The 15,000-nt window shown below is 46.3% G+C and overlaps 1 protein-coding gene across 1 annotated transcript in view; it reads right to left on the bottom strand.

The window, feature by feature from the left end:
• The window catches only part of akt3a (v-akt murine thymoma viral oncogene homolog 3a), a gene marked incomplete at its 3' end in the record, with an annotated part of 104,123 nt that overhangs the window by 27,767 nt on the left and 61,356 nt on the right, over positions 1-15,000 (bottom strand). The window contains exons 2-3 of the mRNA XM_080849302.1: positions 6,272-6,397; positions 103-214 (exon numbers count right to left, since the gene is read on the bottom strand). Coding sequence (XP_080705428.1) covers positions 103-214; positions 6,272-6,397 — 238 coding nt within the window. The remainder of the gene's footprint in view (positions 1-102; positions 215-6,271; positions 6,398-15,000) is intronic.

Below are 15,000 nucleotides of genomic sequence, written 5' to 3'. Positions count from 1 at the left end.
TGTGTGAAAAAGAGAGAGACTAAAGGATGAAGAGCATTATTGTAGTCAGTGGAGAGAGAGAGAGAGAAAAAGAAAGAGAGAGAGATTGACAGGAGATCGCACCTCTCCTCTGGTGTGTCCACGTGAAATGTCCTCTCTATGACTGTCGTCCACTGTAGGCATCTGATGATAAAGGTGTTGGGTTTTGGTCGTTCTGTGTTCATCAGCTGACATTCTGAAACAGGGAGGAGAAAAGAATATTTTTTTTTTCAGTCTACATGACTTCCTCAAGGCCGGTGACCAATGGCCAATGGAATAAGGAGTACATTAACAGCTTAACTAAATGGATATATTGTTGGCAGTGCAACTTTGCTTGCTGAACGTTCGGTCATAACAGGAGGGAAATAATGTGGGATGATTCACTCTCATTTTAAAGGCGAGGAAAAATGTATTCATCACAGTCTTTGTTAGCAGGCTGGTGTGTGTGTGTGTGTGTGTGTGCATGTGTGTGTTTGTGTGTGTGTCTGAGAGAGATAATGAGTGTGTGTGTGTGGATGTGAGCGAGTGAGCGAGAAAGTGAGACAGGGAGTGTGTGTGCATGTGTGTGTGTGTGTGTGTGTGTGTGCACATGTGTGTGGTTATTTGCTGTAAGAAGACTCAGTTTAGAGGAGAAGAAAAGGCATGAGTCCCACCCCTCTACCTCTGAGAGCTGAACAAGACAGTGATAAAGGCTTCAGTTGGTCAGCTCACTGAAATACCACACCACAGAGGACAAAAAAGACACACACACACACAGCTAAGAAAACACACACTCACACACACCCACACATTGCTTAGAAAACACCCACACGCATTCACACACACACACACACACACACACACACACACACACACACACACACACACACAGAAGAAGAAGAAGAAAAAAAAGCCTGTTAAAGGAAAGCCTGTAGCCAGAGAAACAGCTGCTTGGCGGCGGTTAGCTGGAGGGCGATGTGACTGGAGTAGGAGGACGCTGACGTATCGCGTGTCAGGCGGAATGGGGGAACGCATCGCCGCCACACTCCATTGTCGCCGCGGATACTGGGGACAATGCCCAGACGACAGGTGAAACACGAAGCCCCCCTACGCTGCTGCCAGCTCGTAATTAGGGTCCTCAGCTGGGCCATTTCAGGCAGGCAAACGACGGGACAGCCTAAATTTAGTCAGGAAGGTTAATGGCGACATTGCTAAGGTCGCTGGCTCTCACGGGCGGGCGGCAGGCGGGCTGGACTTGTGGCGGGCTGGATGGCTGGACACACATCTACCTGTGTGTGGTTAAAAATGATGCCTATCACGGGGGCTGGAAAACAAGGTCATTACCTAGCTAGCGGTAGACTGGCACAAGGCACCTCAAGAGGCGTCTATCACAGGAATTAACACTAGCTGACACAGAGACACACAGGCGCTGGCTAAGGGCATTGCTGACAATGGGAAGACTACACCACTGAACAATCTATCAGGGCCAGTGGCTAATAATATTAACATGTCTTCGTAAAAACAAGCGTTTCTCCCTGTGTGTGTGTGAGTGTGCGTGCGTGTGCGTGTGTGTGACAGCTGATATTAGAAAGTGATAATATTTGAGGAAGGGCAAGCTAACTCTTTAAATGTGCTGCCTGTGCCCTGAATTAGAGAACACTCAACTGCAAGTGACTGTTTAGAATTAAAAAGGAGTTTAGGCAGAGGGGGGAAAGACTGAAATTGAGAGAGTGTGTGTGATAGATAGGAAAAGAGAGAACGAGAAACTAAATCTGTTTGTGTGTTCGTGTGTGTGTGTGTGTGTGTGTGTGTGTGTGTGTGTATGTGTAAGCGAGAATCGCTTTCGAGCGCGCAAGAGCAAGCCCCAGATGAGCTTCTCTGATCTTCTGGATCAGTAGGCACACACAGTGGTACCAACCACAGAAATGGCAAGCGTCTCCGCCCTGGCAGTATTTATAACTTCACAGAAATCTCTCCTACAACTGTCTTACTGGAAGCAGGATGTGAAAGCTTGGCAGCGTGGCCTTGAGCGCCTGCTCTCAGCACTTCTGGTAATGATGTCCCCGTCCCTGACATGCCAAAAAACACAGGGAGCGTTAAAGAAGAGACTCAAATCACTTCCAATATTATCCTTTTCCTCTGCTGCGGTTTGACAGCGACTACAGCATCCAACCCTAAAACTGAGAGAGTGTGTAAGAGAAGTTGGATATTCCTACAACGACTACAGCATCCAACCCTAAAACTTAGAGAGTGTGTGAGGAAAGTGGGATATTCCTACAACGACTACAGTATCCAACCCTAAAACTTAGAGAGTGTGTGAGGAAAGTGGGATATTCCTACAACGACTACAGCATCCAACCCTAAAACTGAGAGAGTGTGTGAGGGAAGTGGGATATTCCTACAGCATCAGTATCTCATCTCCCGTCATTCCTAGCTGTCCCTGCCCATAGTTAGGCCACCCGCATTCATCTGATTGGCTGTCCCTGCCCATAGTTAGGCCATATGCATTCATCTGATTGGGTGGACAAATGCAGAACACAGACAGCAAAACAAAGAAAAAGACAGAAAAGAGAGAGATGAAGTGAGAGAGGGAGAGAGAGAGAGAGAAAGAGAATAGTAGCTGAAGACAGTGAGTAAGAAAGAGAGAGAAGGGAGATGGAGGAAGTGAGAAAGCGAGAGAGCGAGAGAGATAGAGAAAGAATAGTAGCTGAGAGAGAATGAAAGAAGGAGAAAGTGACAGAGAGAGAGAAGGAGAGAGTGAAAGAGAGAGTGAGAGAAGGAGAGAGAGAAAGAGTGAAAGAGAGAGAGAGTAAGAGAAGATTGAGAGTCGAAGGATGCATTGCCTCTGGTTTTCCTCGCTACCAGATGCCCTTGTGGCTGCGGCCGTTGTAAAGGCTGGCATTGGCACTGGACTGGTCCTCCATGATGGGCAGCACACATTGGCCGGTGGGTATGGCGAGGGGTGGGGGGGCCATTTCGGCAAAGCACATTAGACCAGCCCCCCCCCCTCACCACCTGGCCACCCAGCTTTTCTGCAACAGATGTGGCAATACCCTACCTCTGCCAAGCAAGCAGAGCTGGATGTATGGCCACCACCACGACTCTCTCGCCATCTCTCTCTCCATTTCCATTTCTCTCTCCACACCTCTCTCTTTCTTTTTCCATTCCCCTCTCCATCTCTCTCTCTCTTCTTCAGCCTTTAGATTAAAACCTGGCCCAGCCGCCTGACAGATAGAAGGACAGCAGAGGGGGAGCTGGAGAGTGGGAGCTCCCTGCCATGTGTGTGAGTGGCGCTGCAGAAGGCTGGATATTCGTCCATCCATCCACCCGCCCATCCGTCCATCCATCCATCCATCCATCCATCCATCCATCCAGCCATCCCATTCTCTCTCTTCTCATCCTCCCACCTTAGCCATTTATCCATCCGTCTATCAATCGCTTTATCTGCTGGACATCTACTCTTTCATCTATTCATCCAGATGGCGAGTCTATTCTGGCCAAAGAATGCATCATGCTAGTATGCTAGTATGGAGTGATGGTTCTATGGTAGTATACTGGTATGGGGGGATGGTTCTATGGTAGTATACTGGTATGGGGTGATGGTTCTATGGTATTATACTGGTAAGGAGTGATGGTTCTATGGTACTTTGCTAGTATGGAATAATGGTTCTGAGGTAGTATACTAGTATGAAACGATGGTTCTGTGGTAGTGTACTGGTATGGAATGATGGTTCTGTGGTAGTGTACTGGTATGGAATGATGGTTCTATGGTATTATACTGGTATGGAGTGATGGTTCTATGGTACTTTGCTAGTATGGAATGATGGTTCTGTGGTAGTGTACTGGTATGGAATGATGGTTCTGTGGTAGTACACTAGAATACTGGTATGGAGTGATGGTTCTATGGTAGTATGCTAGTATGGAGTGATGGTTCTTTGGTAGTATACTGGTATGGAGTGATGGTTCTATGGTAGTGTACTAGCATGAAATGATGGTTCTATGGTAGGATGGTAGGTAGGCTCAGTAGGCTTTTCACCTGTGTGTGTGATTCTGCAGTCGTCAGGTTGTCAGCGTATGTAACTGTGAGGCTGTGACATCTGTACATGAGGTGAACTAACTGTCAGTTTGCTTGACTGGCTAACAGTGGTTTTACTGCATTTTCTGAGGTTGAAAGCAGAAGTCTAGAGCTTGACTCAGTGAAGTTTGGGCGATCTGTCGACAGAGAGAGAGAGAGAGAGAGAGAGCACATGCGTACCTCAGCCAATCACACACACACACAAACACACACACACACACACACACACACACACACACACACACACCATGCCTACTCACACACACACACACACACCATGCCTACTCACACACATGCACACATAAACAAACATGCACATAAGTGCACAAACAGACACATGTTCACACACACACACACACACACCAAACACACACACACACACAGACACACACACACTGAAATTGGATGGGTTGTGTTATAAGCCCCACTGTGGGGTCAGCAGCAGGTCCCTAAATCACCAGCACAGATGTGTTGGCCCACCAGCACCATCTCTCTGCTCCTCTAATCACTCCATTTCTCTACCCCCCCCCCCCCCCCCCCGCCCGCCCGCCCCTCTGGTACAGATTCGGTGTAAATACCGCGGCATACGTGGCAAGGCCTGTGCCAGGGTGTCAAATGTCGTTATCAGCTTAGCCGCTATCAGCTTAGCACTCTGTTACCATGGCAGTTGTGGGCTGACAGGCAGGGAAATGTGAAGCCTGCTAGATTAGCATGTGATCGGGCTTCAAGATCTGATTTGCCAGAACCAGGCCGCCACAGTAAGAAAATAAATTATTAATTCAACTCAACAGGAGTTCTTCCAGGCTGAATGTTCATTCAATTAAATTAAATTGTATTTATATAGCGCCTAAACAATATTATAGTCTCAAGGCGTTCTACAGAGCAGAAATGTCAGTCTCATTCATCTTTTTCTGTTTAGTTTTTTTCGCCTATAAGGATGTTAACAAGAATAAATGATGCTGGTGAAGAGAGAACTAAGAGCCATACACAGGCAGCTTCAAGTGGCCCGGACCTGGCCCGTATCTCCCCCACACCTGAACCGGATCCACTGCAGATAGAGCTGTGATCTGGATAGTTACTGCATATGGGACCCAGTTGAAGGGAGTGAAGGAAACCGAGAGAGATCATATCAGCTAATTAGGAAATAATTAAAAGAGAACGCCACTTTGTGCATGTAATCGGTGGTGATCAATGAATACTACAATTCTATGCCAGTTTCTGGTTTAATTAGGGTTCATTGCATTTTAAGTGCATGCCATATACACCAAGACTTCTAATTCTAATTACACTCAAATGACTCAATATTAGAAAAGGGATAAACAGACTATTGACGAGAAAAAATACACTTTACACTTTAACTGGTAATTATAATAAGCGATAATTTTTGTCTCTAGCTGAATCTCTCCGTTCAATTCAACTGTTCCATTATGTACGTCTTCAACTTACAGGGTTGTTTAAGCACTGCTTGGAAAATCTGAAGAGCAATGAATTCTAGTCTCATGCTGGTCTTAATCTGGCACAGACACACCGGATCAGAACCACAGCACAACCAGATTGGTGGCAATGTCAGTGGATTGGTGCCAATGTTAGTGGATTGGTGACGATGTCAGCGGCTTCTGGGTAGGGAAGCTATAATAGCTCAGAGCACTAACAGTTATGGTTAGTCATTCATAAATTATTATACTGTGAAGATCACAATACTGGCCGTACCAAATAGTGGAGCGTAATATGACCGCCGCAGAAAATGAGAGTATGAGCAAAAATAAAGAGAAATAACAAGATATTTTCCGTTCAAAGAACAGTGTGTGATGATGACATTTCTGAAAACAAAAGACTAAAAAGTCAAATGAAACACTCACCGATAGACATGTGGGGCTACAAGCATACTATATCTCATGTGGATTGGTGTAGTGTGAGTATATGATCTCAAACCAGCTGTCATTACTTATTTTATACAATTACCGCTTTAATTTGAGAGATTCAGTGGCTGGTCTTTAGATTTTTAATGGGTGGCATTTTAATAGAGGTCATTACATCACCAAGGCCATGGGTGCAAGAGCAAATACTGACAAAAAGTAGTTATTGTTATTTAATGCAAGTTGCTTTGACTAAAGAGTGAATGAATAAATTAATTAATGATTTTCTCACACTGTGTATGTGTGTTTATGTGTTTCTGTGTGTAATGTGGACGCTGCTTACTTGCGACAGAGAAGTTGTTGAGAGGGTAGGGTAGATCTGCATCCTGAGGCTTCTCCTTATACCCGATGAAGCAGCCATCAGTTTTCAGTAGGAAGTAACGCGGTCTCCAGTTCTTTATGTACTCACCTGTGGGCAGAGACAGAGAGAGAGAAAGAGAGAGAGAGAGAATGAAAGGCAGAGAAAGGGAGAGATTGAGAGAGACAGAAAGATATAGAAAAGGGAGAGAAAGAAAAAGAAATAGAGAAAAAAGGGAGAGAAAGAGAGACACAAAGAGAAAGACAGAAAAAAGGGGGAGAAAGCAATTAGTTAAAAAGTGAAGAAGCCATAGGAATCATTGTATCTGGTTGTGATGGGTACATGGAATGGCAATAAGCAAGTCTCTCTGGAAAGATGCTCAAGACTGTTTGCTTCCCTCACTACATAAAGACACACAAGAAGAGATCAGGCAGTAGCCACCACTGTCACAAAGAAAGACATGTTTAGACTGTCCTCTAGCTGTACAGAAAGTTATTTGAGATCAAACTGATGCCCAAATGCCTGGAGGATTTCCAGTTGGCGAGTGCTAACCTTGATATCACAGAGAGCACGAACGTGTGGATTAACGTGTATCTGCATGTGACATGGTGAAAAAACAAACATGTTTACCGTTCCGGCACACAGACAGATTTTTTGTGCGACCCGGCAACGCCACTGTCATCTGTGCAGTTTACCATGGCAACAACTCAACAGCTGCGGGTGGCGTTAAAAACACCAGCCGGTGACGGACGGGGGTCAGGCGTGATAGGGCCTACGGCCGCCCGTGTGACTGTGTGTGTGTGTGTTTCCAGTGTGTGTGCATATATGTGAGTGCAATTCATGTGTATGTGTTTGTGTGTGTATGAGTGTGTGTGAGAGTGTGTGTAGGGGGTCAAAGGTCATGGCTGCCAATTTTACCTCAATGTCCCCCCACCCCTGCATCCTCCCTGCCTTCTGCATGTGCCCGCGACAAACAACAACATCTGCTGAGCAGCTGGTCAACCGTATTACCATAGAAAACTTCTGGTGCAACAGACTGCGCCATCGCATCCCCGGCTGCTGGATTACAAGGGTGTCAACATCACCAGGCTGAGCGCTGTATCTCACCCACACACACACACATGTGTATTCACAACGCACATGCACGCATGCAGACACACACACACACACACACACACACACACACACACACACGTATACACAACACACACACACACATATACACACACACACGTACATACAAATTCCTCAAAATGATCATACTTAATTTATTTACCTTATAAGAGTTAAGGACATAGTACCAACACTAGATACTATGGAATTACCCTTTAAGGTGAAATTCTGATAAACTCCTATAGATACTTACACTATGTTGGCTATGTATGTTTGCATACACCTAGATGTAACAGTAGAAATATGACACGATAGTAGGCAGTGTTAATATTACTTGAACTTGAACATTACTTAGCGCATGATATAATATTAAATTAGACAATGGTTTCAGACCAAACATATCCGCATACCAGTTCTTTTTTTTTTTTATAATTTCTTCATGGAACAATGAAATTAGGCACATTTTCGGGGCAGCAACAATTAGAGGGAGATGTGAGAGAAAAGTAAGAGTAAGAGTAAAGTCAGTATCATTAAATTAATACTTTGTAAGGATCACTTAACTAATTATCAATGTGGCTTCCAGAACAAGAGAGGCATGTTTGAGGCAGTGTCTCTCAGGCTGGCTGGCTGGATTCTTGGTGTGATGGTAGGCTTCACTAAATCACAAAAAGCACTGATAAACCCTGATGCCCTTTTCCTCAGATCAGCATATAAGCAGAACCACACGGCATTCGACATCCACACTCGCTCGGTTTGCTCTCAGCCCTTTTAATTCTCCTCAATCTTTTTTTTATCAAATGATGTTTATTGAGACAGACAATCTGGACTGTGCGCGAGTATCCAGTAACTCGGCGAAGCCTCAGACGTGCCGCTTCCCATTCCAAACTCCGCCGTAATTAACCGCCATCGCCGTGGTGACAGCTCTGATCATTTTTTTCCCCTCCCTGTCAACGGCGGAGAGAAAATACACAACATGTTCTATTTGTAACATCCACTTAAAGCATAATGACACCAGCTTTTCTTAATTAACACATCAGAGAAAAACACCTGCTGGTGTTAATTTGAGGAGACGGAGGTCTTCACTGATACGCCTCTGTGAGGCAGAGCAACCGCGGGCAGGCGGGAAGGGTGAACAAGCAGCTGAACACAGGAGCATCCTGCCACTCCGGAAAAGAAACGAGAGAGAGAGAGAGAGAGAGAGAGAGAGAGAGAGAGAGAGAGAGAGAGGGCGAGAGAGAAGGAGAGAATGAGAGAGGGAGAGGGAGAGCAGGGAGGGGAGGAGAGAAGGGAGGGAGAGCAAGCGGAAGAGATAAACAGAGCGAGAAAGAGAGAAGAGTGAGGAGTGGGAGAAAGAGTGAAAGAAAGAGCAAGAGAGGCACAAGCTGCTGTACAAAGACATGATTAAAGGAATCATGTGACTTAATATGGCCAAAGGAAGCGTGAAATAATCAGGGAAAAGTCCAAGAGAGAGGTGATGCAGCCCTCCTGTTCTTTCAAAGTTTGGGAACTAGTAAACAACTAAGGATAAAAAAGCAGAAATGGTAAACAACTAAAGATTAAAAGACACAAATGAATCAATGTAATAATAGCATGAAAAGTCCAATAATGTCAATATACAGTTCTAATGAGGCTTTTAAAGTGCTCTGCTGCAGCACGCACGTGTGTTCCACTATACCTTCACCATTCAGTAATGTAACACATTCAGTATCACTCGGTATTAATCACATACTTTGAACTAATTAACATACCCCTGGTGTGTAAAGTCATTACAATACTATTACTAAACTGTTACACAGCACACCATGATATGGTTAGGCGGTTCAGACTTTTTAGGCAGATTCTTGAACACATTAAAATGGCTACATACCTTCATCTAAACCCAGAAGGCTGACATGCGAGAACACTTGTGACGACTGTGTAACAGGACATAACTCTTACCCCAACCATGAATACAAATGACCTGTAAACACACTCCTCCATTACATTCATACACAATATCTGATATTAGTCCAACCTACACTGCTAATCCACCAAGATGTGGTGACCACAATTACAACAATATGACTGCTGAAGTCCAAACGAGGTTAGATAAACATCGTCAAGCAATCGATAAGCAATCGTCAACCAGGTTCATAATGGCCTCTTTTATGTCAGGCATATAAAAAATATACTTATTGGAGTTGAGCTGGATGTCCTTGACTTCATGACTACAGGAGAACAAATAGCCTACGGACTTACACAAAGAGTGAACAGAAACGATTGTTTCTTTTCCTACACTGGAGCATCCTTTGTGAAAGGAAAAGCGATAAAGCCGCACCTCAGTTTTTTGCGGCAACAACCAACGATCATCATGACCCATGTCAATCCACCGCAACATAAATAGTAGCCTAGTGTAAGTGCACGTGGATTCTCTTAGTACAGCGGTTGTCTTTTCATAAGTGCTTATGAATTCCTCTTAACATCTTTCCTTGACCTGCTGCCGTTTTCCATCAAGGTCAGGAAAAAGGGGTTAGGAGAGGACATAGGACGTCATTTATTACTACTCGACCACAGCCCATGTCTGAAAAACCACCGTGACCTTCAAGAATAACACACAAAATGTGCACTGGCTTTAGAACCAGTGGGTCTGTGTATGAAAGTGTGGGTATATGCTTGAGTATGTTGTGTGTTATGCATCATTGTGGAGATATCCTCTCCCCCCCCCCCCCCCCCAGCTCTCCAATCAGCAGCAGTGGAACCCAAATGTGAAGCCACCGCCCCCCGAATCAGTCCAGCGCCGAAGCGCTCCAATTGCACAGTGAAACGATCACAGCGCGTGCCATTCAATTACGCCCCCAGATTAATTGTTCATTTGTCTGCGGTTTTCGACAGACTGACAGATACAGGATGGGAATTCGGCAGGCCAGATTCTAGACACACGTGCTCCCGCTGAAAAAATTAAAAGCCCTTTCGCTCTCTCTTTCCATCTCTCTCGCTCTCTCGCTCTCTATCCCTCTCTATTTATCTCCTAGTCCCTTCGCCAAACATCGCTGCCACTCCCCAGATCTCTGAAGACTTTGCCCACGCCTTCTCTCGCATTGGAAGTGTGTCTGTTTGTGTGTGTGTGTGTGTGTGTGTGTGTGTGTGTGTGTGTGTGTTTGTGTGTGTGTGAGTGTGTGTGTGAGTGTGAGGTGGGGGATGGAGGGGTTTGGTTGCGTGCGGTTACTGGGACGATGGGATGGAATAAATAAATAAATATATAAATAAATATATAAATAAACAAAAAACCTGCCATTTGTTAATCGGCCCAAACAAGGATTTAATTTAATGCTTTGGCTGGGCATTGGCGGCTCTGATTTGCAGATGGCTTAAAGATGGGGCCCTAGCGACGGGCGCCGTGGGAACGCTGGACTGCTCTGCCGCGTTCCAGAACACGCCAGGCAGGCAGCTCGGAGCCTCAGCAGCGCACCGGCACAGCCCGGCCCGCCTGGGCACTGGGCACCGGCTCACCAGCCCCGCCAGCCTGGGCAGCAGCCGAGAGAGAGAGAGAGAGAGAGAGAGAGAGAGAGAGAGAGCAAGAGATAGAGAGAGAGAGAGAGGAGAGGAGCAGCAGGCAGCACAGCACCAGGCATGTGGATCAACCAACCAAACACCAACCAGGTCTACAAGACACAGCAGTGGGAGCGAGAGAGTCAGAGAGAGACAGAGAGAAAGAGGGAAGGGATGGAGTGATGGAGAGAGGGAGAGTGAGTGAGTGGGGGACAGAGGGAGGGATGGAGAGAGGGAGAGGGAGAGAAAGAGGGAGTGAGTGGGGGACAGAGTGAGGGATGGAGAGAGGGAGAGGGAGAAGGAGGGGGGGAAGATAGGTAATAAAGAATAAGCCATAGAAAAGTCACAGGAGTGAGGAGAAAAGTCTGAAGCCAAAGAAAGGGTGAACGAGAAAAAAACATGTAAATGAGAGAGAGGTGGACTGAGTGAGACAGAGACACCAAAAAGACAGAAAGAGAGAGAGAGAGAGAGAGAGAGGTGGACTGAGTAAGACAGACACCATAAAGACAGAAAGAGAAAAAGAGAAAGAGAGCGAGAGAGAGGTGGATTGAGTTAGACAGAGACACCATAAAGACAGAAAGAGAAAGAGAGAAAGAAAGAGAGAGAAAGAGGTGGACTGAGTTAGACAGAGACACCATAAAGACAGAAAGAGAAAGAGAGAGAGAAAGAGAGGTGGACTGAGTAAGACAGAGATACCATAAAGACAGAGAGAGAGAAAGAGAGAGAGAGACAAAGATACAGAGGTGGACTGAGTTTGACAGAGACACTATAAAGACGGAGGGAGAGAGAGAGAGAGAGAGAGAAAGAAAAAAGTCATCAATAAATGAATAGAGATGGATAGAGAGTAATTCAGGTTGATAAGGTTAGAGAGAGTGAGAGAGAGACAGTAAGAGGGAGCGAGAGGTTTAACACCCCTTTATTAAACCGTTCTCCTGCTTCCTCACACTGGGAGGAGTAGGAGGACATGGCACATGACAACACAACAATGGAGGGTTTTTGTAAAAAAAAGGGAGATGTTTTGTTGCGTTTTGGCCGTGCGACTTTTGGCGTTTCTGGGGCCTGAAAAGTTTTTCTATTATTGCTTTTGAAAACACATCCCAGAGTGGAGACTTTTTGAGAACACAACCCGTATGCCGCTATGTGGACAGACGACACAGCCCCAACTTTATCCAATCACGTTTCATTTTCTGTGAAGCTTCGACTGAGCTCCGCCCTCTTAAGCCTCCACCACGTCCTCAGAGGCATTGAGTTGAAAAGCTATTTTTGATTGTCAGATGCATCATGGTTATCATTCAGTTTGTTCTATCGGAAACGTCAGCGGCCAAAGCCTTTTCAGGGTTTGTTTGCTATATAGTGACACTAAATGCTAGCAACTTTAAGCAGGGTAGGTTCACTGCACTTGGAAAATTCTGTTCGCCCCAAACTTTGTTTTGCTGATGTTGAAAAATAAACGATTTATAGTATTTATCTCGTAGAATTTAGTGTCATTGCTTTGGTAATAATCTTCTGTAGCTGTAGCTAGCAAAAGCTTTGTTAGCCGTTTCTGTGTTTGCATGTGGTGGCAGACACATTGAATCGTTGAACGGCAAAGAAAAACATTGTTTTCAAAACACTCGTCTATGGTCGTGTGTAGAGAAAGTAAAAGAAGAGAACAGTGACAGAGGGTAAGAAAGACAAAGGGTGAGAGAAAGAGAAGGATAGAAAAGAGACAAAGGAGGAGTGACAGTTTGGGATCTGGCTGTCCTCGCCTGGTGTGTGTGTCTGTCCCAATGAAGTGGCCGCAGCAGCTTGCTGTGGGGTGCGTGTATGTGTGTGTGTGTGTGTGTGTGTAAATTGTCTGTGTGTGTGCGTGATTGGTTTGGGGACTGCGACACCAATATGGCCATACGGGGCATGAGTGTGTATCTGTGTCTGTCCCCGTGAAGTGGCCACAGCAGCTTGCTGTGAATGTGTATGTGTGTGTGTGTGTGTGTGTGTGTGTGTGTGTGTGTGTGTGTGTGTGGTGTGTGTGTGGTGTGTGTGTGTGTGTGTGTGTGTCTGTGTGTGTGTCTGTGTGTGTGTGTGTGTGTGTGTGTGTGTGTGTGTGTCTGTGTATTTGGTGGGGAGCGGCTGGGGACGGCAGCACCAATCTGGCGGCAGCAGGCCTGAGCGTGGGCACCATTACGGCGTGAGTCACTGTGAGCTGGACGGCCCGTGCTGTACCCGCACCACACTGCCATACCGCACCAGCTGTTACCGCTGACAAAGAGAAAAGTACACAGCTGGCACTCTGGCCCACAGAGCCACGCTGCACTAACACGCGCAGTCATGGGCGCATACGATGCTACCAACAGGGGTCTGTCTCAGGGGAATTGAGTAAGACCACACACACACACACACACACACACACACACACACACACACACACACACACACACACACACACACAGCCTACCACCTCCTGAGAGAATGAGCTGTGTGTCCAGTTGAGTACTTGAAGGGCTGGTCATGGGTGGCTGAGCTAAACGTGGGTGTGAGGGAGGTCTCATGGGCCTCAAAAACAAACTTTCAAATAAAATCACGACTATATAAACTGGACTCAACTCCCCAGAAATAATCACGACTCGACTCCACGTCAAGAGTTCTTATCAGTCCCACTGTGCATCTGAGATTTGCTCCAAGCTTTTAGATCTGTTGACTTCCAGTGACAGGTCATTGCCGTTTAGAACTGAGAATGGAGGCGCCTTCATTATTCTCTGACTCAAATTGACGGGGCTTTGATGTCACACACACGCACACACACACACACACACACACACACGATACACTTATGTACACAGCGGCAGACGTCTGGCGTGTGTGTCCCATAATAAGTGTCAAGTTGTCCACCTCAGCTGAGGGAAACGGAGGAGAATCTCCCCCCCCCCCCCCCCCCCCCTCCTCCCTTCTTCTCACAGCTGTGGACTTGTGGTGAGCCGTGTGGAATCCCCTCACCCCGACAGCAGGGCATTAGGTTAAACTGGCTGTACTTAACAAACCGGGAAGCTAGAGGTGAGGGTGAGGTTTGGGGGGGGTGGGGGGTTCTTTTTTCTTCTTAAAGGCCCTGAAGTGCTGATCCTCCTTACAAAGGCAAGGTCACTCACATACAGACACAATAACAGGGCTTGCAGACACAAAGAGAGGGAGTGAGAGAGCAAGAGAGAGAGAGAGAGGGAGAGAGAAAAAGGGGGAGAGAGAGAAGGGGGGGAAGAGATAGGGAGGGAGAAAGAGATGAGGAGAAAGGGGGGGAGAAAGAGATAGAGAGAGAGATGAGGAGAGAGAGAGGTGGAAGTAAGGCGGGGGAGGTGGGAAGCGAGAGAGGGAGGAGAGAAAGAAAGAGAGGGGGGGGGGGGGATTCTGAAGAGGTCACGGTGGAAGAGAAGCCCTCTGAGTCCAGGGTGTTACCATCCTTTGACAGATGGGACAGGGGGTATTTGTCCAGAGAAAGAAAGATTGAACTGGACATCAACAGCTGCCCAGGACGTTTAAGTGGCCTTTAGCTGCTTTTGCTGAAGGTACCAGCTGTATGTGATCCGTGCAGATTATAGGGGAGGACAAATCAATATTTACTCCGAAAAAAGCACTTCTTAACCAAGAGGGTTTAGTGTAGAGGCTTTATGTTTGTCAGCACAGACCCAGACACAGACACAGGCAGGGCTTTCAGCATGAAATTGATTAGCTCCGCAAGTTGACAGCCAATAATACGATGACAACTTTTTAACAGTCCACATGACTGGAAACTGGAAAAGGCTGTTTTGATGGTAGAATTCTTGACAATTGCTTTGCCAACACGAGGTTCTGAATTCGGAACCAAACTCTGTCCTTACACAGTCATCACACGATGGCAGACAGAGCTGTCATGATCCAGACCCATGAAACACACTGACTCACCCAGACATGTCAGTCCCCACGTCACATATTGGACTAGGACACCACTTCACTTCCACATACAGAACACACACACCTCCGAGAATACTGTGGTGCATTCAGATAAAGACATGAGGAAGAAAAAACATCTGGAAGTGGAGCTCTGTGTGTGTGTGTGTATGTGTGTG

The sequence above is a fragment of the Sprattus sprattus genome (assembly GCF_963457725.1).
Source record: "Sprattus sprattus genome assembly, chromosome: 12".
NCBI classification, from domain to species: Eukaryota; Metazoa; Chordata; class Actinopteri; order Clupeiformes; family Clupeidae; genus Sprattus; species Sprattus sprattus.
Note: the sequence above shows the minus strand (reverse complement) of the source record. Positions and strands in the feature narration are given on the sequence as shown.